At 30.9% G+C, this 18685-nt stretch overlaps 1 protein-coding gene across 3 annotated transcripts; it reads right to left on the bottom strand.

Moving 5' to 3' along the window:
- Positions 1–1404: 1404 nt before the first annotated feature.
- LOC143064603 (uncharacterized) lies at positions 1405–14911 on the bottom strand. Of its 3 annotated transcripts, none has more exons than XM_076237534.1 (10): positions 14757–14911; positions 12423–12501; positions 9543–9672; positions 8602–8634; positions 7635–7685; positions 7287–7334; positions 5478–5606; positions 3708–3962; positions 3348–3429; positions 1405–3010 (listed from the first exon to the last, which is right to left on the bottom strand). In XM_076237534.1, the coding sequence occupies exons 2-9, from the start codon at positions 12492–12494 to the stop codon at positions 3371–3373; spliced, it is 777 nt and encodes a 258-aa protein (XP_076093649.1). In that variant the 5' UTR covers positions 12495–12501; positions 14757–14911; the 3' UTR covers positions 1405–3010; positions 3348–3370. The 3 variants fall into 3 exon arrangements, with proteins under 3 accessions (XP_076093649.1, XP_076093650.1, XP_076093648.1); XM_076237535.1 differs by lacking the exon at positions 14757–14911 and adding an exon at positions 13587–14738; XM_076237533.1 differs by lacking the exon at positions 14757–14911 and adding an exon at positions 13642–14738.
- Positions 14912–18685: the final 3774 nt, after the last annotated feature.

Here is an 18685-nt window from a genome sequence, read left to right as displayed (position 1 = left end):
TCTAAATACATGGTTAGATTCAGCATATCATAGAACCCCAAGAATTCAATTTTTGATGAAATCAAATAATGTTCAATTTTAGACCCTTTAGATCTCAATGTGGACCAATTTGATAACCGGGGCCAAATATTAAAAATCTAAATACATGGTTAGATTCAGCAAATTGAAGAACCCATATATTACATTTTTGTTGAAATCAAACAAAGTTAAATTTTGGACCCCGATTCGGACCAACTTGTAAACTGGGCCCATAATCAAAAATCTAAGTACATATAAAAAAGAAGATGTGGTATGATTGCCAATGAGACAACTGTCCACAAGAGACCAACATGACACAAACATTAACAACTATAGGTCACCGTACGGCCTTCAACAATGAGCAAAGCCCATACCGCATAGTCAGCGATAAAAGGCCCCGATAAGACGTTTAGATTAAGCATATCAAAGAACCCCAAGAATTCAATTTTTGTTAAAATCAAACTAAGTTTAATTTTGGACCCTTTGAACCTTAATGTAGACCAATTTGAAAACAGGACCAAAAATTAAGAATCTAAATACACAGTTAGATTTGGCATATCAAAGAACCCCAATAATTATTTTTTTGATGTAATCAAACAAAGTTTAATTTTGGATCCTTTTGGCACCTAATTCCTAAACTGTTGGGACCAAAACTCCCAAAATCAATCCCAACCTTCCTTTTGTGGTCATTAACCTTATGTTAAAATTAAAATACGTCAATTCTGTTGACTGTGCCTTTATTATGATAAAATGACTAAACACATGATAATCAATTGCTGATTTTAACTGTTATGGCCATGTTGAACCAATTTATGATGGTAAAAAAAAAAACATTATCAAATGTTGGCCTTTAACTAGCTTTCAGTACTCGCGAAAACACTCTCAAATCGTACTGTCATCTCAAATCTTACTTTCATCTCAAATCGTACTTTCATGTAAATTTGACCTATTACAATTTGTAATAGATTTTTGTCTCGTCTCACTGTTTCTTTTGTAAACCACCATTAATAATTATTTAGTATAACGATATATTTTCCCTTTTGTTCTTGTACTATGAACAACAAACTAATTTATTTAGTAAAACAAGTTTTCCGAACTTTAGTTATCTTGTTGACATTGTTTTATATCCCTCTTTGTAATTAAAGTTGTATTCATATTATGTCATTAATCAAACATTACCTTTTATAGTGTGTTTTTAATGTTGTAATGGTAATTTGTCTTATACAACCTTATTGCAAAAGACCGCTTTTATCAATACTTGAAACAAAAATAATCGTAATGTAACTTTTGTCTAAATCGTAGCTTTAATATGATCCTTACCATAAGACTGAAACTAACTTTTGGAGTGATCATAACCATATCATGTCATATAAACCAAACACGTCATCATATTATTCTCAATATTTATTTTGGTGCCTGACGACAGTTTTATATTAAAAATATATAAAAATTAACATTCCACATTTCCATTCTAAATTTTAATATACACACTCAAATGCCATTGCATAATATTAGATAAAATAGATATAGATTTATCACGTTATACATAGAGACCAACATTACTTCAAACAAATAACAGATATATAAAACAATGGCAATAGAGAACAAAGATTGCATAAATAACAACAGTACATTTGTTTAAAAGGGAACTACAAATTAATTATTCTAGTTCCCTGAGATGAAATTAAAAAGTTTAATTATTATGGACGGAAACATAAATTGATTGTCATGGTTAAGATCTCATCTTTATCAGTTTGTAACTGATAACTAATGATAGCACAGAGGAAATATAACAAAAAATTTCAATAAGAATTTACCTGTCAATGCAACAAAGAATTCAATAAATTATTTTACAAACATAAGGCAGTGTATGTAGTGGCGGTTTGTATTTCAAAAAACGTAATCAATGTAATACTAGTAAATTGTGAAGTCAATGATTTCGTCAGCACAAGTTACTATCAACCTTTACTGAATTATTTCATAGATACCAAAAAATAGTTGTGTAAGTCATGGACGCCCTTTTCAACTCATTTGCATGGTTTGTTCTTATATTGTGCTGTTACACCATAATTCCGGGTGGGGGAGGGATGAACTACTGCAAACATGTTTAACTCCGCCACATTTCGTGTGTGTCTCTGTCCGAGGTCAATATATAGTAAATTATAGGGCGTTTGTTGCAGAAAATCATATTTGTTATTCATTTATTCGATAAATGATTTATGAATAAAGAAGGCCGTTTATTTTATTTTCTCATTTGAATACTTTTACGTTCATGTTGGGGTATTTTATTTCTTGCTTTGTGGTAAGGGATTTGCTCATTGATGAATGTCGTAGAGTGACATGTGGCTGATACTTTCTACGCCATTTGGTATTTGGAAATCATACCACATCTATGTCTTAGCATTATTCTATTAAGCAATTATATTTAATGGAGGAGTTCTAAAAAATGGTATCTTCAAATCTATTGTCAAACAAAAAATTAATAACTAATATTTCTGTTGACAGTCTCAGACTTTATATCACAACGTTATGATAAATGCATAGATTTAATGAGGACATACTGATTTTAAAGGCACATATGTGTAACACGTGTCATTTCGGAACTGTACAGATACATTAGTATGATTGGTTTAGATAATCTGAAGCTGTCGATCAATGATAAGTATACACTCTCTTGATATCAAACACAAACGTATCACACAGACCTAGATGGAATGTATATCATTACGTATTATACTTTTAAACTCAAGTAAGCAAATTGTATAAGTTGAATAAAGATGCCACACATTAAAGAGATTAATGCACTACTACAGGTGACTGGCTATTCTTCTGGTTCTCACTCATTGTATCTCTGTCTGTCTTTGGTATACACATTCAGGGACGATGTCATCCATCAACTATACGATGGTCAATCAAGAGCACAAAGTTGTTTTTCCTTGCAACTGATCAATTTAACTTCTTGGATGAAGCCTAACTTAGTTTAATGTTCTACCTGCAAAAATAAATACGAAAGAGAGCTATAAAACATTTTCCTGAAAAGGCAAAGCATTGTTTTTTTCTCAACGTAGATACCTTAATACTCAAATAAAAGATGTCCATTTCTCCACCCTACTGGTGGTGTATGTCAGTCTTCAGGAATTTTGAAAGGTACAAAACTCCAAAGACATTTATTGATCTAGACCTGGTTAATTATTTGAAATATCAATGTCTTTGATCTTCATCAGAAAATTTAAAGGGAATAGATGTCTGTATTATATAAAGAGATTAATGGTGTGACCAATGGACCACAGAAATATAAATCTGTTTTGAATAATTGGTCATGTGTTTACCTTTCTTCTATCAAGGGGTTCTATCAAGGGGTAGCATCCAGGTTACACGTTTTAAGGTCTTTTCTTTCTTCGACATTGGAATCTGTCATTTGGAAATAAAAATAAAATGAAAATATTAAGTTATGTATCCCTTGTGACACTTATCAACATATTAATTAAATATTTATATTTAACGTATTTTACTTTATCTCAACATCACTTCATCATTTATAATTGTTTATTAAAATAACATACTAGTAATTTTAAAAAGCTTGAAAGTTTTCTGTTGATTGTAATAATGATTAGTTAAGGCAATGTAATGTTCTTGTCTATAATAAACTTTAAATCTAAAACGAAATGCGCCTTTAAAAATTGTCTTACCCTTGAAATGTTGGCAATGGTAATATTTTCCGGATTGTTTCGATTTCATGAAACATTCCATTAAATTTGACCTGCTGCATGGTTTTAGATTTTGCCGTTTATCTGTTAAAGTGCATACACGTGTTTTTATGACACTGCACATGAACCCATCATAACCTTCACAGGCTGTGTTCACCACAACTTGGGAGCGTCTAGAGCAACTCGCATTGCCTCGGTGTTTAAATTGATTGTTGAAAACATCTGCACACCAATTACCTGAAAAAAATAGTAAATAAATGCAAATGAACATTTGATGAGTTATTTATCGATTGATAAAAGATATCCTTACTGGTTCTTTTCATTAGAGTTTGATTTTGAACAAAAATCAACTTGCATAGCCATAGTATTTAAAACGTTTATTTATTGCTTTTATTACCTACAAAGGGTATGCAAATTCGCTGGTGTATTTTAAGTTTATTTCTACTTATGAACTAGAAGCTTTTTTTTTGTTTTTATATAATCCAAGTCTGATTTCTGTTTCATAATTGCTTCGCATCACGGTGCGGAGCTATTAGTTTCAGTAGACATACACGCCATCTTGAAATAATTACTGATCTCTGATTGGTTACTTTATGATGCGGCTGAGAATCAGCAACAGCTAATGGTTTAAATGAGACAAAGAATTACAGACTTTTCTCGTTCAGTATAAGTCATTAAAAGCCGGAAAATTAACTATGTGTATATCAGTTCCACTCAACTGTCATTAATTCATGTTCGTTTTATGCGTATATTGCACACTGAAATTCAATATTAAAATATCAATACACGTCTATTTGCTTTGTCAATCTGCAATATGCACGATTTGGTTTGCTGAACAATGTTCCTCTACAACGTTTTTAAAAAAGCATTATCTGTATTTGATAACTTCTCCTAATCTAGGCACACCTCCAGAGAGGCACACTCATAACACACACTCTTAAAGTAAATCCATTTTATATCAATCAACTATCTAAAAAATACCACATGCACACATATACACATATTACATTAAATTAGGATAGATCGAAGCAGTCCACAGCTTTTAAGAAAGCTAAAACTTGTTGTTGCATTGAATATAAATTTAATACATATAATTTGTTTACAAAGAAAACTGTATAATGGCGTAACAGTGCAACATAAGAAAAAAACGTAAAAATAAAATTGTTTAGTATGAAAATATATACAATAACTATTGTCTTATTGTTTAGTATATATTTGATTCTATGATAACAGTTTAATTGTAATTTTGTCGCAGAATGTGGTAGATAAAATAAGGAGATGAAGTATGATTGGCAATGACAACTTTTCACCAAAGTTCATATGAAGCGGTTGTAAACAATTATAGGCAACCGTACAACAAACATTACTGAGAAAACCCAAAAACGTATAGTCAGCTATAAAAGGCCCTGACATGGAAAATATATACCAATTAAATTTAGAAAACTAACAGCCTAACTTATAACTAAACAGTTTACAAAAACCAAATAGGATAGACATGATCCAACTTCAAAAACTGATAGACAGGCTCATGGGACAGGCACATAAAGAATGTGGCTGGGTTAAACATATTTATGAGCGCTGAACCCACCAAAAATATGTTCACAACAATGGCTGTCTTTTAACACATATTTGTTTAAATATAAGATAGTATTGATGAGACATGTAATGGTATTTTGTGTATAAATGACTGAAAAAATTACTATGTCTTGATGTGTTGTTACTCAAAAATAATACAATAGTATAACTACTTACAAGTCTTTTTATAGTCATCGGCTGCTCTACCTCCGTATTTTTTATCGTTGACACAGTGAACTTTTTCGTCACAGAAGCAAAACGAGGGAAGTTTGCTTCCGTCTGTACACTTCTCGCACAAATGGCTGCCTAAACGAAACAATTATTTAGACTTAATTCAAAAGTAGTTTACATTGCTAATTATATTTGTTAGTATATTATATGGGTAAACAAGCACAATAGACATAGAGGTAGATATAGTGTTCTTATCAAACTTTTACACTTGCATAAATGATAACAAAAAATAAATTTTGTTAAAATATCATTTTATGGCATGAGATATATCAATGTTTTATTTGAAAATGAAGGGTTTAAGCGCATCTACCTCCATTTTCCCGCAGACTGTATAAGATGGCTCTATAATAGTTAATTATGTACATGATTTTACAAGGTCAATATACGGATCTAAGATAATAAACGATCGAGACAAAGATATGTCTCGCCTTTTTGTTATTATTAAAGTATAATGCAAATTTAGAAATTAAAACGGTGATACACTTCTAAACCACTGTCCTAGGTTAGGAGCAGATGTTTGCGCCTTCAAACTAATTTAACCTCGTCACATTATGTATGCACATGTCCAAAGTCAGGAGCCTGTTATTCAGCTGACTTTGCGGTATGGGCGTTCTACTCATTGTTGAAGACCGTAGTTGTTTATTTTTGTGTCAATTGGTCGCTTGTGGAGAGTTGTCTCATTGACAATCATACTTCTTTTTTATACAACAAAAGTTAAGGGACAATGAATTAAGGGGAAGAACTCAATAATCTCCCTGGAAACAAGTCCAACAACATTGAAAAAATGGAAAACAACACGTTTTATAATTTATTGCATCCGAAGCGCTTTTCTGGATTTATCTTCATCAGGAACGCTCAAAGCCAAACATTTGAAATCCAAAGATGTATAAGTACCGAAAATCGTAGAAGAGCTTTATGTCAAAAATACCTAAAATAAATAGCCAAATTCATCTAAAGCCAACTTTTCCTGAGGGAGTTGAAGCCTAAGTTTCATAATAATTTCAAAATTTATAAACAGACAATTTTAGTAAAGTTTGTTAAATCATGTCAATACCGAAGCACTGACTACTGAGCTGATGATACCCTCGGGGACTGATAGTCCACCAGCAGAGGTATCGACCCAGTGATGTAAAAAATGGAAAACAACACGTTTTATAATTTATTGCGTCCGAAGCGCTTTTCTGGATTTACCTTCATCAGGAACGCCCAAAGCCAAACTTTTGAAATCCGAAGATGTATAAGTACCGAAAATCGTAGAAGAGCTTTATGTCAAAAATACCTAAAATAAATAGCCAAATTCATCTAAAGCCAACTTTGCCTGAGGAAGTTGAAGCCTAATTTTCATAATAATTTCAAAATTTATAAACAGACAATTTTAGTAAAGTTTGTTAAATCATGTCAGTACCGAAGCACTGACTACTGAGCTGATGATACCCTCGGGGACTGATAGTCCACCAGCAGAGGTATCGTCCCAGTGATGTAAAAAATGGAAAACAACACGTTTTATAATTTATTGCGTCCGAAGCACTTTTCTGGATTTACCTTCATCAGGAGAGAAGAGGATAGGCAACAAAACACGTCTTATATATTTATGATTGCTATTACAAATGATGACGTATCTAATCTCACTCAATCTTTGTTTTTTAAGATTCCTACCACAGAATTGTAGCTCTTATGCTGGACACTACCTTAACTTAAACGATATGCCTTTGGTATACTACTGAAACGTATATATAGTTTGATAAAAATACTTACTTGATTCATCTTTATCAATGTTACAGTGATGGTTAACAGAATCTGATCCTAAAAAATATCGAGTAAAAGTTTGAAATTAATCTTTAAGTCTGAAAGTGGAGACCTCATAACTATTTTAGTTGTTCACAAATGGATTTTAGAACCAAAAAAATAGTTCACAAAGTAAGATAACTATCTAATGAACAAAATCATAAACCAAATGTTTTTTTCAAAATCATATTTTATTTAGCAGTATATAAAATAGTACCATAAAATATGATAATATACTAGTTACATTAAACTTATTATCAATGCACCATCATTTATTGTATTTTATGGTATAAAATCAATCTATATTAAGATACTTGCCTATATCGCATAATCCCGCAAATGGATCAACTTTCATTTCTGTCACAACATCTGAAAATTTAAACAATTTTGACAAATATCTTAAAATAGCCTGCATTTAGTCATCATAAGCTAAGTGATACTTTTCTGTTTGTATGTTTCCCATTTGTTTTTGTAATTAACTGACCGGTTGTATCATTGTATGATAATTGTCAAGTTTTGTCAGTTTTTGACAATTTTTTTTGTGTTTCCCATTTGTTTCTGTGTTTAACAGAAAAGTTTTTTCCGTGTTTGTTATTTAATTTCTTGTTTTACTGTTCAGTTATGTGAGTGTTTGACAATTTTTCAGTGATTCCCAATTGTTCTTTGTTTAAATTAATCAGTTGTTTGACTGTCCAGTTGTTTCGGAGTATGCAATTTGTTTCTGTAATCAGCTGTCCAGTATTGCCTTTTGATATGATGTTTACCTGTCAATTTCTTTAAGCGTTTGTCAAATGTTTCTACATTCAACTGGCAGATGTTTGGTGACTGCTTTTAGTTTCTGTGTGTGTCCGTTGTTTTAGCGTTTACTTTTTTGATTGCTTCTGTGTTTACCCGTCAAGTTGTTTCAGTGTCATATTTGATATATTATCTGTTTCCTGTTTAATCTGGTTATATTTTATACACAACATAGGTTTGTACGATTTAAAAAGAAAAAAAAGTCCAAAATATAGTTTGGGTGCCTTTTGGTCTTAATATTGTCCGTTGTTTCTTCAACTCGTTGTTTTGATTGTTCCAATTGTATATTATTCGTTTTATTTATAACTCCAGATTAGGAAAATAGATCCTCCTTGGTAATGTTGATCTGCTCAATATAATCTTCGATCGTCAAATATTATTTTTTCCCTTAAACAATTTTTTTAAAAAGAAATAAAATAATGAAAATGTTTATCTTAAGAATGATGTTGTATCGCTTATCTTTCAATAATATACTTTAAAAAATACTCACCTTCCGGTGTATAGTAGAGGCACTTATTTGCAGCTATAAATTAAAAAAAAAATGCGAAATTGAAATATTTCCGTGCAACTGATCTTGTTATTTTCGCTTATTTTACACAATTTTATGCCATTTATATTAGAAATTATTGGAACAGATAAGTTCACATAGGAAAATAGTAAAAAGATAGTTATCAAAGGTACCAGAATTATAATTGAATACGCGCGTTTCGTCTACATAAGACTCATCAGTGACCCTCAGGACAACATAATTATAAAGCCAAACAAATAAAAAGTTGAAGAGCATTGAGGACCCAAAGTGCCAAAAAGTTAGGCCAAATACGGCTAAGGTAATATATCATCTTGGAATAAGAAAATCCTTAGATTTTTTCGAAAAATTCAAAGTTTTGTAAACGCGAAATTTATAAAAATTACCATATTATTGATATTCATGTCAACTCCCAAGTCATAAATTCATCATATTTTGTTTAATAGTATACGAAACATAACAATTAAATGTGATAATCCATTAGTTATATGAAAGTTAACAGTGCATCATCATTTATTTATTCTATGGTAAATCAGACTGCAACTTATCATGCTATTTTTGTTGCAGATGCCACTGTATATTTAAGGTCCAGTTTGTCATTACTTTACACAGAAACCACTCCGTTCTGATATGTTTACACAAGAAAACATTCTCAATTACAGTAAAAGTTAAATAACAAAAATACCGAACTTCACAAAAAATCAGAACGGAAAGTCCCTTATCAAATGTCAAAATCAAATGCTCAAACAAACGGAAAATAATTGTCTGATTCCTGAGTTGGCACAGGCGTTTCCTGATATAGAAGTAGGTGATTATACCTGAATTGTAGCTACCTAAACCTCCAACTTGTATGACAGTCGCAAAACACTGGGATCATTTTGGAAAATAATTATAATATAACCTACCGTTTTCTCCAGTTAATTTAGAAAGTGTTGTTGGTGGTGTTGAATTATTGGTTGTTTGTGTTACTACCACTGTCACTACCACAACCACAACCAGTATAAATAAAGGCACTGCTATGAATAATATCATGGCCTAAAATAGCAAAAAATTCATAAACAAATAATGTTGCCAGTATCTATTCGTAAATTATTTGGCAGTAATAAATGGTTGCATAAAAAACAAGAATGTGTCCATAGTACACGGATTCCCCACTCCCACTATCATTTTCTATGTTCAGTGGACCGTGAAATTGGGGTCAAACTTTAATTTGGAATTAAAATTAGAAAGATCATATCATAGGGAACATGTGTACTAAGTTTCAAGTTGATGTAACTTTAACTTCATCAAAAACTTTAACCTGAACTTTGCACTATCATTTTCTATGTTCAGTGGACCATGAAATTGGGGTCAAAACTATAATTTGGCATAAAAATTAGAAAGATTATATAATGGGGAACATGTGTATTAAGTTTCAAGTTGATTGGACTTCAGCTTCATCAAAAACTACCTCGACCAAAAACTTTAACCTGAAGCGAACGGACGCACAGATGGACGAACGGACGGACGAACGGCGGCACAGACCAGAAAACATAATAGGTGGGGCATAAAAACATATAACGGAGGACTAGATTCGTATTTGAACATATTGCCCTTTTTCCAAACGTATTGAAAATTGATTCGCTGAGCGCAGGTGGATACGACTGCAAAGGTCCAACCCTGAACAGTTTGGGCAAAAAAGGACACAATATTCGCACTTGATACAGGTCTGAATTTGGATTGTTATTAATAGTTATCAAAAGTACCGGGATATTAAATATTTGACACATAAAAGGTTTCTGACACAGAATAGCTGTATTTTAAGAACTTGAATTGGTTATGTTAATATATTCCGTATCAACTTCTCAAATAATACACGATGGTCTTGATGTATAGATTCTGCGTACTGATGTTGTTTATCATCTTAACAACGTGTTTTATAGTTCTTTCATTTGTCTTTGTTCTATTATTATTATTACTTTTACTGTTGAATGGTTTCATGTGATATCCGTTTCACGTGGCTCGGTACTTATACATCTCGTCAATGTGTTTGTATTGGCTTTCATTTTTTTGTGGTTTGTTTTGTATTTGCGACTTTTTGTATTTCTTTTGTTCTTATAACGTGACTCTGTACTTTAAAAGATCCCGTCAATATGATATTGTTCTATTATATGTCATTATGATATATTTCTATTATGAATTACAATATACGTTGAACCACAAACGTCAAAATCATCCAATCGCGTAGTGGAATTAACTATTTTCGGATTCTTATAAATTCTATATATAACTTTTGGACTAGTTTAAATCTCGGTCTATTTCTTAAATTTATTCTTACATACTTTTGATTTTTTAACCCTGTATGCTAACATTCCCATGAAAATTTTAAAATTGTTTGTACGCACATTGAACGACAAATTTATGTGACGTATGGAGTTTTCTGACGTCAGACACTCAAATCAATAAATGTGTTCGTAGATAGTAGATGTTTTTGTGTTCTGTTGGATTGCTCCTTTTAAAATTGTTAAACGATGATGACTGATGTACCCATATTTTGACTATTTTATTTATTGTGTCTGTTTATTTAACGCATCAATGTAAAAATATCGGAAATTGATGAGACTGTCATTAAAGTGAGAGGGTTAGCGCTATAGAACCAGGTTTAATCCACCATTTTCTACATTTGAAAATGCCTGTACCAAGTCAGGAATATGACAGTTCTTGTCCATTCGTTTTTGATGCGTTTTGTTATTTGATTTTGCCATGTGATTATGGACTTTCCCAATTGATCTTCCTCTAAGTTCAGTATTTTTGTGATTTTACTTTTTAATTTAATGACTATATTCATGTATTTGCTTTTGTTCAATACACTATGCTGTTGGCAATTGAACCCCAACCCATAAAAAAAAAAAAAAAAAAAAAACAATTTGAAGAAATTTTCTTTTTACTTTCTGAGATCTTGAGAACAAATTGTCCCCCCACCATTTTTTAACCTCTCCCCCTTTTCCCCCCAAAAAAAACTTTCCCTCAAGATATGGTCAAAATCTCAATTCAAATTTCCAATGGAGTTTGCAACAATAATAACCCATTTAAATACATCATAAAAGTCTCAAGGAGGAAATGACATACATAATCATGGCTTAAATTTAATAACCTTCATCAGCATTTTTAAAATAGTCACTTCTAAAAATAAATTGACAGCTAATCACCTCAAGACAATACCACATTTCTGTAAACATAATTCAAAAGCAGTGTAAGGGAGGTAATTCACAATGTTGTGTTTGAATTACCTCCATTAAACTGCTTTTAAATTAGATTTGTTCTTAAATAATTGTCCATTAACCAGGACACCCTAGTGTTCCCCCCTTTTTTTTCCTAAGTCCTAAATTGTTTAAGCCATAATCTCCCAAAGCTAATTGTTACCATCCGTTTGAAGTATGTAAATTTGTGGTATTATTTCAGAGAAATACATACACCCTTCCACAAGTTACGATGACGACGTGATACCGATATACGACCGCAAATTTAGTGTATATGGCAATCGACTTAATGAAAACAATCATTCAAGCGGACATAACCTGCATCAACCATACTTTTTCTTCTTACGTTAAATGGATAAACATTTTTAAGTATCACAGAAAATTCATTTTTTAGTAAAGCTTTCAACAACATAGGCAAAATATTGACCGACAATGCAAATTCTTCCAAAAACAAAGTTTGTTTTGGTAATTAACATTGTAACGTTTCTATATATTTATTAATTCCTATATTTGTAAATGTTTGACTATCAGTTTTTATGTACTTACCTTTGAATTCTTACTACAAGAACTAGGTCTATCATTTGTTTCTACTTCGATATAACACCCTTCTGACATCATGGAATATCTGAAATTTTAACATACCTTTAAAATTGATCTTTTTTGTGTTGTTTGGTTATTGTAATATATTACGGAAATACCTACTTTTTGGATATAAATATGTACTTGTTAACATATATGATATGCAATATACTTTACGAAAATAATATGCTGCATTTTACAGTTGCCAGTAAGGAGACCATATCTGCATACCATTGATTATTTTTTAATTCGTATTAGTAATATATTGTTTTGGTACTTCATTGTTACACAATCAACAATGTTCGTCACAGTTTCATATAATTACTCGCGAGCATAATTATTATGTATTGTAAATACACTCATTCCTTATTGTTTGTAAAAAAAAGTAAGTAATGAGTTTATATATATTATACACAATAATTATGTTGTATGTATTTAAGGCACAATTCCTATATAAGTAAATCGCCTATCAAAACCAATAACAACAATAACAGCATACTCTTAATGATAATCAAGCCTTCCTAGAGCAGTTTGGGGGCTTACAACTCTTTAACAGGTTAAATATACAGATAATATAGCTATCAATTTTGGGGCAATTTTCAGCTTTAAAATATTACTTTCAAATTGTGATACATAAGCAAATTAAATTATTAAGGTTGTCACAATTTTTAAGCATTATGTAAACATGTATTGACTGTATGCTCATAAAATAAATAAGAATTGAAATTATCTTTGTATATAGTAAACTAAAACATCAATGTATGTGTGTGTGTAAGTGACGAGATGTCTGTATGAATCTCAGAATAAGCAGCTTTTGATCCAATACAGGTTAATTATTGAGGTAAGAGGTAATTCTCGTCTGCATATTATTCAATATTTGCCAAAATAATTATGACTTGTTGAAAGGCTATTATACTTTTTGTTGCTTTGACGCCTAACAGCGACGATGTAAGGCGTCAAAGCAAAAGGAATAATAGTTTTTCAACACGTTTTTACCTCGAGGTTTTTACAAATATTGAATATGCTGACGAGAATTACCTCTTACCTGTTTAGGTATTATTTTGATAAATTCATGGAAATCGAAAGTAAAGTTTTTTTTATCAAATTAATGTGTCTATATAATTGCCTTACCCCCTTTCCCCACGGTGTGAACAAATTAATTTAACAAAATGCAGTGAAGTTTTACCCTATTGTTTGAAGAATATCACGTTTTTGAATTTCTATTTTCCAACAACCACGTTCCTATTTCAATTAGACGAATTATGATCTAAATATAGATAATGGATTTTACTAATATTTAAATACGTCACGCAGTAAGAAGGACAACTCTGATGCAACGAGACTAGAGGATGGAACATAAGAGGGTAACTCAATTAGAACTAGTGTAATTTTTATTGAGGCCCTTAAATAAAATACATGTTTACAGTTAATTTTCATACATTAACATGTTAAAATACTATATTAGTATTACTAGTCATGATATACACAATTCAATTATTCAAACATACAAATGGCAAATATTTGATGAAGACCATAAAAGTAAGAACACATATTGGACTTGCATAGAATTTTCAAATAAAAATTTATAACAATCTTTTCGGAATAATTCCACATTACAATTTTTTTTCTTATTGTGAGTGGTAAATTATTCCACACCTTGGTTTCAGAATAATGAAAAGATTTTTTTAGAAAAATTTGTAGTTGGTCTTGGAACATTATTAGAGACAGATCGTTAGCTGTACTGTTAAACATCTTAAATATTTAGCATTGCAACTAATTAGGTGTTCGTTCATTTACAATTTTTTACATTAGAATTAATAGTTGGTATTTTATTCCTTTTGTTAAAGATATCAATTTTAAAGAAGAAAATTCGATTGTAATCATTTAGGGGTCGGTCTGTGACTCAAAAATGCGGGAAGATGGGGAGTAATATAAAGGGGACTTCAAAATTGTGGGAATCTTAAGGGGTTTCAAAACTTTTGCTGCTATAATTTTTTTTTTTGGTGGGGGGTCACTTACTATATGCATGTAATGTATGGTAGAGATGAGCAACCAGACTATATGTCACTATTTTCAGGTTCCTGATAGATGGTAAGATCGAAAAATTATGTTTAAATAAATATGTCAAGGCTGAGATCAGATGACGATTTTTTCCAATATGCTGTTAAAACCACTGTCGAAAATGCATCAGATATTTGTCAAATGGATTTACTTCTCAATGAAATAGCGTAATCATTATAGAAATAATTCGAGCAATTTTGTATTTCAAACATGCAAAATGATAATCAATTTGATGCATACACTAATACTCATCTGATTATTCTGCAGTATCGTCTGTATCAATTGATTCATATGCCATATATGATTATTCCATTATCACTGATGTCTTCTAACATCATTTCAATGCTTGTTTAACTGTTCCGTTTCAGTTTGTTTATTCCTGATAACAAGTACGATATCAGTAAAATCTGGTTTGATGCATTAGTATTTGACATGCAGCATTTTTCGGATATTTTTTTTGAGTGTATCCCTTTCCATATAAAAACTGATAATACTTATAACTGTTTACTGTCTAACTTTTTATCGAAATAACTAAGTGTCATTCTTATGATGACCAAGTATTTACTGTAACGGTTAAATGGTATTGATCAATTGCATACGTTTTTTTCAAATCGTAAATATTTTATTTGTTTATGTGTACATGTTTTGTTATAACGGTACACATTAAAAGGTATAATTTGAATTAGAAACTGATATGTGAAATATATATATATATCTTCTTTTGAATGTTCAAACACCGAATAGTCAGCAGTGGCGGATCCAGGGACAGGAGGGTTGAGAGTTCACTTTAAGAAAATTGTTAAATATTTTGATATGCACATGCAGTCGTTATAATTTATATAGACATTAGACATTATTTATTTTTACCATTCGTGAGACCTAATTTCCAAACAAAGTGTCAGTTAGAGGGAAATGAAGTATCGGTGGTCGACAGAGACAGCTGTCTGTCATCCGGAATGTAAGAAAACTTTTCACCCTTCCTTATCTATATTGGGGATTTTACTTTTCTTTTCCTTTTTAAGAAATGTTACATTAGTACCAATGATCTCGATTTTTTAAGTGTCATTCTTATCATCATCCTTTATGTGTATAATTCCTTTGTATGACCTATAAAGATGAATTCAGGGAGGGGCACACTCAACAACCCTCTCTAAAATATGTCTACAACAGTTGAGATCACATTTTAACTTATCTCAATTCCTAACTTTTGATATGAATTTTGATCAGAAGTAAACTTCCTATTCACTTAAATAGAAGAAAGGACAAAAGAACACACATGTATTAAACAATTCAATTTGAATGAAGGTCATGATAGGTAAATATTAGTGAGACCATATATAGTATGTATATAGCAGGGATAGCATCATGACGTCGACGTCAACATGCACCTCTACCCCCTAAAATAACTACTTTGTGATAAATACAAAAACATAGCATATATTTGTTCTTAAACGAGAAAAATAGGTATTGAAAAATGAACAAGGCAAAATTTCAACTACATATTCATGTGCTAGCCATGTTTTCAGTTCTAATTTAGTAATTTGTTCCTATTATTTCTATGATATTATATTTAATATATTGTGAAAGCATGTGGTTGTTAAAATATATATATATTTATAAACATCAAATTAAGATTTGCTTACCTTGTTTTTGTCTGAAATTTCTATTAAATTAAAACTAGAAACCCTATCAAATTTCATGTTTTATATTACTATGAATGTAAAAATCCACAATCTATATATATAACATAAAAATCCCATGTGTATATTTATATAAATCGACGCCTACCTATGCTATCTATTTTTAACCCTTGATTATTTCCAACTTGTAAGATATAGGGAGATTTTCTAATCTATCCTACACATGACCAGACGTTGGCTTCAGAACACATATACAGTTGTAGCAGATTTGTGTGGATTTGAAGGCAATGAGTCTGATATGTCAGTAATAATCGACTAGTTTAATGTTATTTTCTATGAAAAACCAAAAGTGTCGTACTTCCAACTTTGCAATACATGCAGAAATAGAAATTCTTAATTTGCAAACAGGGCTTGGCGCTTATAACGAAATATATACACATATACAAAAGTCACGAAAACAACAAAATTTCATATGCTTAATTTAATGATACATTTTGTAGTATGGTCATTTCTTATTCTTAACAGATGGGGCCGCGGCCGGAACTTTCGATGATAGATCTCAAGTGATAGATAATCAAAATTATTCATAACAAACACGGCCTAAACTCGACCTATCGCCTATAACATTATTTTTATTCATTGATTTATTTATTGATTGATAATGTTTAACGCCACTTTTCGCTATCTTAATTTAGTCCTGGTATCTATGATGAGTTTATTTACAGTGGTCACTTTTTATTTGTGGTGGAAGCCGGAGTGACTGGAAAGAACCACTGATCCTCTGCATGAAACACTTATATACAAATAAAATGAACAAACTCCATCTTTGTAGAAATGTTTATTTTAATAAGAATGCTTAATTACTGAGAAAGAAATTTCTATTCCTGCTAGTTTTTAATTTTTCGTTGATTCATTACTGTGTGTTGCTGTTAACGAATTGAATGTGTTTTAAAGCTACTTCAATTACATTATTTCAACATCCAAAGGCTGTCATAACTTCTCTAATTGAATAGTCAGTTGAATTTAACTCGCATACATTTACCTGTTCAATCCACATTAACTTGTCTCAGATTTTTTTGTTGATATACCTTAATATAACACTACATAATGGTATATAGGAAACAAATTTTCTGAGACAAGTGCCTGTGGTTCAATCACAAACCTCTTTTCTTCAATTCACGATTGATTACTGTAAATAAACAATTAATTAAATATACTAAAGTACAAGGAATGTAGAGTGGCAGAATCATTTAAAACTGGAGTAATTACATCTGTTTCGAATAACAGAAAAGATTCTATGCATACAGAAATTTAAAGAGGTATCATTGTTACTTCAATATAAGGCATTTTTTTTAAACATGATCAAATGTTGAAGCGAAAAGTCAAGTAACAAATAAACCGAACACGGAGGAAAATTCTAAACGGAAAGTCCCTAAGCAATTAGCAAAATCAAAAGCTCAAACACATAATACGTAATGATAACAACTGTCATAATTATATATATTCCTGACTTGGTTCAGGCATTTTCTTGAAAATGGTAGATAAAACCTGGTTTAATAGCTAGCTAAACCTCTCAATTTACCTTATACTGATCTATGAAAAATATAAACAAAAACTACCTCCATTCCTTCCCCCAAAATGCCGCATTGTATATATTCAAGTTTGTTGAATCTTCTCAAGGAGCAAAGACAGGACTTTGAGTGAAACAAAGCATGCAGTTATATTCCTTATAGAAAATAAAACATCATTTACATAATAATATGTGGTTTTTCTACACAAAATAATATGATATTTTGATTGGATGTTGTTACGGGTAATATGTGTTACCATGGCAACTGTTGTTAACAATATTTAACAATGGTAGTTTTAGAGTTAGAGTATATTGTAGGTTCTAAGTATTTTCTTAAAGGTTTGGAAACAATTGAGAACATTTAAGTCCCTGTACTGCAGAATTTTACAAATAAGACAAGGGCAATTTACGTTGATATGGTGATAAGATTAAAGAGAGTCCCACGCTATATTCTATATATTTTGGTAAAGTATTTTTTCAAACTAAGTTACTACAATGCTAGCTATGCTTTACATATTTGCACTTTTCAGAATTACACATAAAACAATTTGATAACTTCACAAAAATCCATGATAGTTAACATGGTTAACTACCAAACAATAGAGTGTCTGTTACCATGGCAACCACTCATAAATTGATAATCACATGAAGAGCATTGAAAAAAATCCGAACAAACGTTGCAGCAATCATCCTTTCAAGGATCTGCATGTATGATTTTGTTTAAAATAAAAACCCCTTTTTTCCCACCCTTCAAACCCAATGTTACATTATATATCACATGTGTTGAACCTTCTGAAAAAGAAAAAAAAACAAAACTGTGAGGTAAGCAAAGCATGCAGTCATATTCTAATTCGAAAGTAAACGCCTTCTTTATATGTATTTGTTAACATAAATTTCAATTTTTACATTTTTTGAATGAATGTTGCTACGGATTATATTCGCTTCCATGGTAACTATTG

The sequence above is a fragment of the Mytilus galloprovincialis genome, chromosome 2, assembly GCF_965363235.1.
Source record: "Mytilus galloprovincialis chromosome 2, xbMytGall1.hap1.1, whole genome shotgun sequence".
Classification (NCBI taxonomy): domain Eukaryota; kingdom Metazoa; phylum Mollusca; class Bivalvia; order Mytilida; family Mytilidae; genus Mytilus; species Mytilus galloprovincialis.
The sequence above is the reverse complement of the archived record's forward strand: the minus strand, read 5'-3'. Positions and strand labels throughout refer to the sequence as shown.

What these genes read in the sequence shown, in the direction of transcription:
- LOC143064603 (XM_076237534.1), bottom strand. Translation starts at nt 12,494, where the DNA reads ATGATGTCAGAAGGGTGTTATATCGAAGTAGAAACAAATGATAGACCT. An exon ending in CTTGTAGTAAGAATTCAAAG is followed by an intron (nt 9,673 to 12,422) that starts GTAAGTACATAA and finishes TTGCTATTTTAG; the next exon opens with GCCATGATATTATTCATAGC. An exon ending in CCATTGCCAACATTTCAAGG is followed by an intron (nt 3,430 to 3,707) that starts GTAAGACAATTT and finishes TCCAAATGACAG; the next exon opens with ATTCCAATGTCGAAGAAAGA.